This window comes from Condylura cristata, unplaced genomic scaffold (assembly GCF_000260355.1).
Source record: "Condylura cristata isolate star-nosed mole 26May11 unplaced genomic scaffold, ConCri1.0 scaffold00010, whole genome shotgun sequence".
Lineage (NCBI taxonomy): Eukaryota > Metazoa > Chordata > Mammalia > Eulipotyphla > Talpidae > Condylura > Condylura cristata.
In genome coordinates, this window is record NW_004567111.1 from 47,052,531 (window position 1) to 47,062,575 (window position 10,045).

Genomic DNA, 10,045 nt, shown 5'->3' on the forward strand with positions numbered 1-10,045 from the left:
AGCTAGAGATGGAATGTATTTAAAGGGATACAGATATCAAACTATTCTTCCAGTAAGGAACGCTGAATCAATGTAACTTAAATCTCTTCCAGTATCACACCCCTTTTTTTAAATCTGTCTATCTATCACCACATGCTATGTATACTTTTATTGGGCATTTGGTATTTTCACAATAAAAGGGTAATGTTGCTTATTCTCATTCTTCCAAACATGCCCTATGCTATTTTTAAATGCTGAAATAATTGTGGCATGTTTAATACATACAACTGATGTTTGTCTACAAGCATATAATTAAAATGCCCCATGTTAATGTACATCAGCAATGTGAAAATGGGACTCATATCCTATCACTTAACCTGTTATATTAGTCCTCAAATATTTCCCACCAACTGCCAAAAGCTCATTGATTCTTTGCATTTATCTAAGCAATTTTTTTATTTCAAAAAGCATTTTCAATGCTTTTAGAATACCAATTTGCAACAAATATGTAATATTCCCTAATAATGAAATTGGTAGTAATATTACCAAAGATCTATTTGTTTTTTTGCTGTGATGTCATTAAGATTCTGAAATAATTTAGAATATCAAACAAATCATTCTTGAAGTTATAGACTTTCATATTTATTTCCTTAGATGGATTTCCTTTCAATCATAAACAATCATATATTGATAGAAGAAATGGGAAGATAGTTACCTTCCTTTTTGCATGTCATTAGCAAAGATGTTAATCATATGCACATCCTACAGTACTTAAAGGCAAAGGAATACCAAACCATTTTTTCAGTTAGAAACAACAGGAGGCCATGTGGGAGCTCAATCTAGAAACAATGAATTTTATGACTACAAACCTCACAATTATTATTCTGACAAAACTATATAACTAAAAATGTAGAAATCCCACCCTATGGCTTTCCATAGCACATCAATGTAGTTATGAAATGGTTATAAATTAGCCATTGGTAATTTACCCTTCTAAATGATTTAACCTTTCCAATTATCATTTCATCTGTTTTCTATATAAAAATATCAAAGAAATTCGAGATATGGAAAAGACAAGCTGGTAGAGGATCTGAAACTGATTTGGTAGCTTTGGAGTTGACATAATCTTGGCCTGGTGCAGCTCATTTTGGAAAGCTGCCTCAAATTTCCCTGGTTTTGAACTTTTTTTTTTCCTTACCACTTTCATCTAGCAAGAAATCATCCTGGTAACGGAACTTCTCCGGTCCACATGCAATAAAAATGTCATCGTCACCAAAAAAGTCCTGAAGGCACATCACCTACAAGAGAAAAGCATGGCACTCAGCAAGAGGTCAGCAGAACAGCAATTACAACAAAGCATCCCTGCAAGACGACATCTGCATAAAGCCACTTCCTGTCTAATGGAATCAACAGGGCAGCTTCTCTAGAGGAATTTCAAAAGAAGGTTCCAAGCATCTGTTACTAGTAAGAAGCATGTTACGTTTCAGTTGTGCAGGAAGACAGCAGAGGGAAAATAGAACCGGTAACTGTCACATTTTTTGCTGGATCTATCCATAGGCTAGGAGGTAAGAGCCCAATATTTTCATAATAGCAGGCACAGCAACATGTGGGGAAAGACTGGCCCTTCATTCTTTCGAATGTAATTCTCTTTGATCGCAATAAAAGTCAGCATGGGGTTTTAGCAACAAATATGTTTTTTCAGTAATTGATGCCATAGCGTGCACACGAGCTCTGCTTTGGGTAACTACTGAAGGCAAACATTTACATCGCAATATAAAATGTAATGTAAAAAGGAACGTTTTTAAAACCACCTCTTGTTATTTACTCAACTTATTCTCTGGTAAGAACTTGGAGCACTCAATGCCATTTACAAGTAAATGTAGCTAAAATGAACAATTTCAAATATTTGCTTTCTATCTTTGGCTATGTGGTATGGTTTGTTCACAGTACGTATAATGCCAACAGAAGGTACCAGAAACTCTGCTGATTTCTATCTAGTCTCAATTTCTTTTGACAACATGGAGCAAATCATAAAAAGCAATTGATTGAAGCCACCCATCCAGAACTGTAGAAAATCCTCTCCAGTAGCATTTTCCCTTGGATATTTGAAGATCAGAGAAAAACCCTCCTGGAGTGTTAGCTCCTTCTGGTCCATGTTTACTCCTCGTGAGCTGGCTCCTCCTTTACACGTTTCATCTGCAGGACCCCACATTTCATCTGGGGTTCTACTCTTGTCAGTCCCTGGTAGAACTACTCTAACATATGAGAAGCACTGCAAGATTTACAGTAGTACATCTAGAAAACAGCATCCTTTAGAGTCCCCCAAACCATAATATGTGGTTTCCCGACAATTTTTTCAAATAAACTCTCATTTCTTTTTAAAAAGATTTTATTTATTTATGTATACAGAGCTGGGGTACAGGGCAGAGGTACAGAGGCCATGAGAGGATCCACCAGAGATAGAGTGGGGAGCAGAACAGGCAAATCAACAAAGTACACTGCTGAGGGGAGCAGCAGGAGAGACAGAAGAGGTCTGCTGCACCATGTGGGTCACCTCTGGGATGGGGACTGAACTTGCACTGAGGCAGCTAGTTTGTGTTTAGCTGTGCAGTGCAGTGCTCCAACCTGCTGCGCCACCAGGGAGGGACCTAAGCTCTCATTTCTAAATAATCACTTGGCTGAAATGTTTAGAATGAAATTTCTATAGTCACTTCACAACAAGCATTAAGAGTGAATGAGACCACTGTGGCTGCCAGTGCAACTCTTCGAAAGTTTGAAAACATGGGTGATTTAAGGGACAACGTTATCATACAGGAAGATCAAGAGAAGATCTTCAAGAGCAGTGTCAGAAATTCTGAGTTATTTGGGTTAAAAGCAAACCATCCGAAATCAGAGTCTACTCCTGCTTCCTCTCTTTTTGTCTTATTCCAACTGTGACCCTGTTCATCTTTTTTTTTTTTTTTTTCTACCACTCTGTACCCTGTCCCAATTTTCTTGATTAGATCTGGTATGATCCAACCAGGTCCACATAGGCCATTTCATTGTATCTTCTGAGGTCCTACGGTGTCTATTTATGCCAGGTCATGTACATAAAAAAATGAATTAGATGTGTTCTCCCTACCAGGCAAAACGGTAAACCAAGAATCCTAAGAGGCAGCATTTCTTAAAATGGGAATGGTTACTAGGTGTTCTGCAAAAGAGAATTCTTTGACCAAATAAATTTGGGAAATATTGAGGCTACTCAGTGTAAACAGGTTTATTTCTGGTCCTCTCAAACCCTCACTATCTCATGTACTCCACAACTCTGAAGAGGAGATAGAAAAATCCAGTGCTTTCTCAACTTATATGATTATGGAGCTATTTTCTAACATGTATCACAAGGTCTAGTGTTTGATGGGATTCCTTTAGGAACTGTGCTGACAGGCACAGGTGAAGAAAAGTCTGAGAGCACCCAAAGGAAAAAGCTGACACCCTTCTCCTCCCAGGCAGCTGATAAAAAATATTTAATTATTCAAACATTTATAAAATGTTTATGATAGGCCTCTATCCCAAATATTTTGATGATGATTCTCTGACAGATAAAAAGTGTTTTCTAAAGGAAACTGCTCTTCCTTTCTACATGTTCCCATCATTTGCATTTTAAAACATCAGACTGCTAACAACCTCATCTTCAGCAATGGATACAGATGTCATACTGCTGCTATGTGGACAGAACTGTAACAGATCATAAGCAGGTTGTCAGCATTACATCCAAAGCCCACGCCCCAGCCTCCTATCCTAAGACTCAAAGAACAGAGCAGACGACAATCGAGCCTGGATAGTCTAGGTATAATTCTGTTAGCAAGTGGAAAATGAAACATGAAGAACTTTTGATGGTGTTTCCAACTCCAGGATTCCAAGAACATAAAAGGAATATGGCAATTGCTAAGGAAAAGTAACTGTCATCACCCAGCACAAAAAGATAGGAAAAAGATTTTTCTGAGCCAAGCAACATGTATTCATCTACCTCCCAGTCTTCAGTGACTGAAATCAAAGAATTTGTTGAGTCATTAGAAATAGAATTTCTGTGCTTTTTGCTCTGGCATCATTCAGCCATTTCCTTGTTCACAACCTCCCACCAGAGAAGGTGGTATGGTCAGTAGATCAAATTCAAGTTTGTAAAATTGCTCCTTTCTGGAAGTCATGTAATAGATGTGAGAGCAAAGGAGATTTAAACACCCAGGACATAATAAAGATGGACTTGGGATAATCTGTGCACTTCAATTATTTATGACTTCACTATCACTGATCTAGAGGAAGCTGCAATGTATTCATTCCATTTAACAAAATAAGAATAACAGAGGAAGATTTATAACACCTTTTCTTTAGACCAGCATACTTTTGACAATTCTCCTTTAAGCATTACTGTGCATTCCAATAGCAAAGGAATAGTAAAGGTAGAGAAATACAAAATTAATAGTTTGAATAATTATCTGATTTTATATAGCTATACAATGTTACTGATATTTTTAAACTTGTGCTTCTCAAAGTTCAGCCTGGAAACAAACTTAAAAGACTGAGTTCCAATTAGATATTTAAAAAATTTGCTCCCTGTTATAATGGAATGATGACAGTTGACTTCATCATGAAATCTCTACTAAGTAGGTATCCAATGTTGGAAGCATTCATCAAGATTAGATTCAGGGAGGATGCAAAGGCAGAGAAAAGCAAGTCTGGGACAAAAAAAAAAAAAAGATTTCACCTGTGTGGAAGCAGAGGCTTCCCTTCTAAGCTTTTCTCTGTCACCATCATTCATACTCCCAGCCCCCCAAGTGAGTTGGTGTGACCAGGGCCTTCTGTGCCTGACTGTGTCACAAGGGTCATAGCTGCTCCCTGCACAACATTGCTAAAAACCCAGGTCTTTTCCTATCCCATCTCCCCTTGCCTAATGCCCCATCAGTCATGAGCTCATTCTCCACTTGTGGACCTTGGCATTTCCTTCTCATGGATTTTCTTGTTCCAACCTTGTGTCTCCCCAATCTTTCCTGCTCAATACTGTCAATTGACTCTTTCTTAATAAGCTTTCAAAATCTCTCTCCATGATCTAAGAAACATCAATGGCTTACCATCAGATGGAAAAGTTCATCTTCTGAGATGGGTATTCCAAGTTCCTCAAAATCTAGTTACAATCTATTTTCAAGTCGAACTAGTTTTAGAGTTTTAGCTATGGCATCATGCATGCTACTTAATATACATTTCCTGGACAGGCAGAAGGATGGATAGAAGAACTATGCTTTAACCTCAAACATGTTCCAATTTATCTCAATTTATCTATTTGGCTTACTCTCAAAAAAAAAAAAAAAAACAACTTTTCTTCCCTACTTGTATGGTTTGGAATATATATATATTTTCCTGTGTTTTATCCCCTCCTATCTATTTGCCTACTCAAGTCCCTCTGACTACTACTCAAGATTCAGTATAAGACTCAAGCCTTTCTCTCCTTTTTCTCTCCATTCCAGTCCAAAGCACACCTACTACTTACAGGTGTTTTTTTTTTTTTTAAGATTCATTTATTTATGCATACAGACTGGGGTACAGGTGAGAGGTGCAGGGGCAGTGAGAGGATTCACCAGAGACAGAGTGGGGAGCAGAACAGGCAGATAGATGAAGTACACTGATGAGGGGAGCAGTGGGCAGGTCAAAAGATGAGTGCCACGCCATGTGGGTCACCTCCAGGGGCGGGGATCGAACTCATGCTGAAGTGGCTTTAGCTCCTTAGTGTTGTGCTTTAACCTACTGCGCCACCAGGGAGGGCCCTTATAGGTCTATTTTTATGAACTTTTTTAACTCCAGGCCTCTTGAATCTGTCATCAACATTTAGTTTCGTGGGAACCAGAGATCTGCACTCATTTGCAAATATTATCCTCTGTCCCTATACTAAAAACAAATTGTATCTCTATTATAGGCCATTCATAAAGGAGGTAATCAATTTATGGCACATAAATACTTTAACATTCTATTTTCAGTTCCCACTTAGTGCTTTTACTATAATATAGACATTTAAAGAACAAAAACTCTAACTCCCAGTAAAAGCATTCCATTTATTGCATAAGAATTTATTTCCAGAGGTGCTTACCGTAATGGCATACCCTCTATATCTCAAAAAACATGGGTGATTACAACTGCCAGATGTGCTAAAATGGCCCTAAAATGAGGATCAGGCGAACTGAGCTCTAAGCCTAGGTATGTCACAATCACTGCATAAATTTGGAGCAGTTACTTCAATTCTCTGATTATTAGATTCCATATTGATGCCAATATGTTTTAGCACAGTTATTTTATGATAAAAATAGAAATTCTTGTTCATGTGTTACAGCCAAAGAATAGTTCTGTATTAGTTCTGTAATAGTTCTGTACTTTATTAATTCCTCGATTTAAAGAATAACACTTAGTGCTCTCTTCTATGAAGAACACAGTCTCTATTTGACACTAGTTAGATGTCATTAGCATCTTCACTACACAGATTCGAAAAAAACTTAACCAGATTAAGCAAACAGAAGATCAACAGGAATTTAAATCCTGTTAGAATTCAAATGCAGGTTCTTAACTACCAAGTTGCAGGAAAACAAGTCTACTTTAAATGCATAGAATATGTACCCTTATGTTTGTGTATTATAAGTTTCTGCTGATAAGCCATTATAATAATAGTGACATATACTGCACATTAATAGTTTATAATAAGAAAGTAATAAAATTTTAAGGCAGTTTCAATTTTTTTTGGCTCAGGAAAATATATTTTATCAGTTTTCTGACTCACTTTATATGAAATCTGGGTTCCTATCTTTTTCATTAACCTGTCTTTTCACACATTGGTCCCAGGTGGCTAAGCTGCTTACAAGGAAAAAAAAAAGCCACCACCACTGCGGACAAATAAGGACTTCCTCTCCTCTGAACTTCCGGCTTGAGTTGCTCTGGAAGGGCAGAGATTCAAACAAAGGCAATAAAAGCATCTGCTATTTACACATTTCCATAGCAGGCCTGTGGAATCCATTCCCCCTCATTGGAATGAGATCTCCATGGTGATGCTGACATCACAGAGCTGGGCTAGAATCTCTGCGCAGTCTGAACAATATTTTCTTTATAAGAGCGCCCTCTGCAAGTGAAACAGGGAATCTTTGCAATCATGACCTCATTTGAAATCACACCAGTCATTGTGTCTTAATCAGGTGTTTCTAGGTTAAAGACACCGTTTTACTGACATTTTTAAAATGTATTTTAAGTCAGATTACAAATAAAAAACGGATTTTTTGAATCAATGAGTATAACATATCCTTGCGGCATAAATAAAAAAAAATATAATTTCTTACTGATGCCAGTTCAAGATGTTAGGCTTCAAAGTCCTGTTATTTACATTTTAATAGGTGCTCTTAACCAGACAAATGCTTACACCTTTCTTAAAACAGGAACCCAAACCCCCATCACCTGTGTATCTTAGGCACTGGAATCAATAACCTCATTTTTGCATAGTTCAGTGTGACTTATAATTAGCTTGCATTTAGAACTTGGCACATTTGAAGATCCTCATTCTGCCAAAACCTAATTTTGAGAAGGCCTCTCTTCCAAGTTCACTCCATACTTGGCTTCTTTATTCCCTCTCTTAGCACTGAACATTATGCCACATGATATTGTAACTCATCCATTGTGAATTTATCTTTTCCACAGTCATGTAATTCCATAGATTTCTTGTTCTAAAATATACCTACAATTAGTTTTAGAGCCAAGTATTAGGAAGGTGTTGTCATAAACAGAAATTCTCCATCATTCTATTACCACCTTGTTTGATGATAAGTTATGCAAATGATAAGTTATTTTACAATCGTTCCTCTAGCTAGAGATTCCTGATTAAAAAAAAAAAATCTTTTAAAGGAGCTATGATTATTGTTCAGAGAAGTATTTAACTATGAAAAAGAAATAAATTGGGCTCTCCCTGGTGGCGCACCAGGTTAAAGCACCCCATTATGAAGTTCTCTGAAGCCACCGCAGCACAAGTTCAATTCCCAGCCAGGGAGCTGACCCACATGGTGCAGCAGACCTCTCCTGACCTGCTGCTGCTCCCCTCAGCAGTGTATTTCAGCATATCTGCCTGTTCTGCTCCTCACTCTGTCTCTGGTGAATCTTCTCACTCACCAAACCTCTGGTCTGTACCCTAGTTCTGTAAGCATAAATAAATAAATCTGTTAAAAAAAAAGAAATACATTATTTCAACAATGATAATAACAACAGAGACAGGAAAATAAAAATCCTCATTCTCAAACTATGATTTAGAAAATTTTAAACATGTGAGAAGGGAGGAAAACAAATTTGCAACATGAAGCTCTAAGATATTCTTACGCAATAGTGAATGATACTGTTGAGATTCAGAGCTGGCCAGTTAATATTGGAATAATAGGCTGATGTTTAAAGGAATGGAGTCCATAACAGCGACATTAAGTCGTGCCCATCAGTTTAGCTCAAGATGGCTGCTCTGGTCTGAATGTTTGTTTCAAAATATTTATATGTTGAAATCCTAATCCTTGATGTGATGTTACTGGGAGACGGTTAACTTTTTACCAGAGCTTGTGACAAAAAGACAACCACCTAGGAAGAAGACCTCTTCAAAAACCAAATCTGGGGCCCTCCCTGGTGGTGCAGCGGGTTGGAGCTCTGCACTGCGAAGCTAAACCAAGCGGTGACCACCACAGCGCGAGTTCCATCCCTGTCCAGGAGGTGACCCACATGGCACAGCAGACCTCTCCTGTCTCACCTGCTGCTCCCCTCATAGGTGTACTTTGTTGATCTGCCTGTTCTGCTTCCCACTCTGTCTCTGATGAATCCTCTTGTTGCCCCTGCAACTCTGGCTGTACCCCATTTCTGTATTCATAAATAAATAAATCTTTTAAACAAAACATCAAATCTGCTGGTACCTTGACCCTTAAGTTCCCAGCTCCTAGACCTGTGAAAAGTAAATTTCTATTGAGTATAATCCACCCAGTCTATGGCACTTTATTACAGCAACCCAAACAGAATGGGTGTTCAGTATTAAGGATGGCCATGCCCAAAAATATATGTGCAGACATATGTACAATAAATAGCTTTGTCAAATATTCAGTTATAAAGAAGGAGGAATCTTGCAATTTGCAACAACATGGATAAACCTTGGGGGTACCATGCTAAGTGAGGCAAAGGAAGACAAATAGGGTGTGACTTTATTTAGAAGTCAAGAGGATCAAAAGGTACAAGTTCCCAGTTATCAAGCGATAGAACTGTAGTATACAGTATTGTGGCCACAGGCAATAAGATTGGGTCATAAATTGCTAAGAAGAGATGGGAATAAATTTACTGTGATGACCATTTTACAATATATGTAAGTGCCAAATCACCATGTTGTACACTGAAGTGAATATGATGGACAGAGTTAAATTTATATGTGATAGTGGAGAGGGTCTTCCAAAAAAGCCACATTAGTGGGTCATTAAGACAGTGGCACAGTTTCTAATTGGACAGAAACATTTGGCTATGATCAGTGGAAAAGAAACTGTTTTCCAAACTACTGAATACAGAGCTTTTCAGAGCAAATGAGGAAAAACAATCCCCATGGGGAAAATGTGGCACTCAGAGCGAACACATGGTTATCTTTGTCACATTTGATCAGTAATGCTGGCCTAACTTGACTTGAAACCTCTCTGAGAACTACTTCAAGCTCCTTTTATTGATCCCCTGGTTGCCCCCAGTGGGAGTCCCCAAAGCAGGGCCAGACGAGGCAGAGGATAGAGAGGAGTGAGGCAGGCAGGGCAAACCAACACCAGTGTGACTGTGGCAAACTGGACAATAATGTCCACAGCAGCAGCACCAGGCAGGGCCCCTGTGTGCCACTTTATGCTTTTCTTTTGAAATAAGACTTGATTTTTTAATTTTAATAGCCACTTTCTCTTTCTGATTTAAAGGAGAAAGATAAATACCAGATGGTATCACTAATATGTTGCAAATAAAGTGACTATTAATACATTGGTTGTCAAATAAAGACAAACTGAAAAACTAATCTTTTTTT

At 38.0% G+C, this 10,045-nt stretch overlaps 1 protein-coding gene across 4 annotated transcripts in view; it reads right to left on the reverse strand.

Moving 5' to 3' along the window:
• The window catches only part of DCLK1 (doublecortin-like kinase 1), a 322,359-nt gene that overhangs the window by 159,388 nt on the left and 152,926 nt on the right, over positions 1-10,045 (reverse strand). For all 4 annotated transcript variants that reach the window (XM_012723242.1, XM_004680201.2, XM_012723241.1 and 1 more), the window contains exon 4: positions 1,178-1,277. In XM_012723242.1, the coding sequence (XP_012578696.1) occupies positions 1,178-1,277 (100 nt within the window). The remainder of the gene's footprint in view (positions 1-1,177; positions 1,278-10,045) is intronic.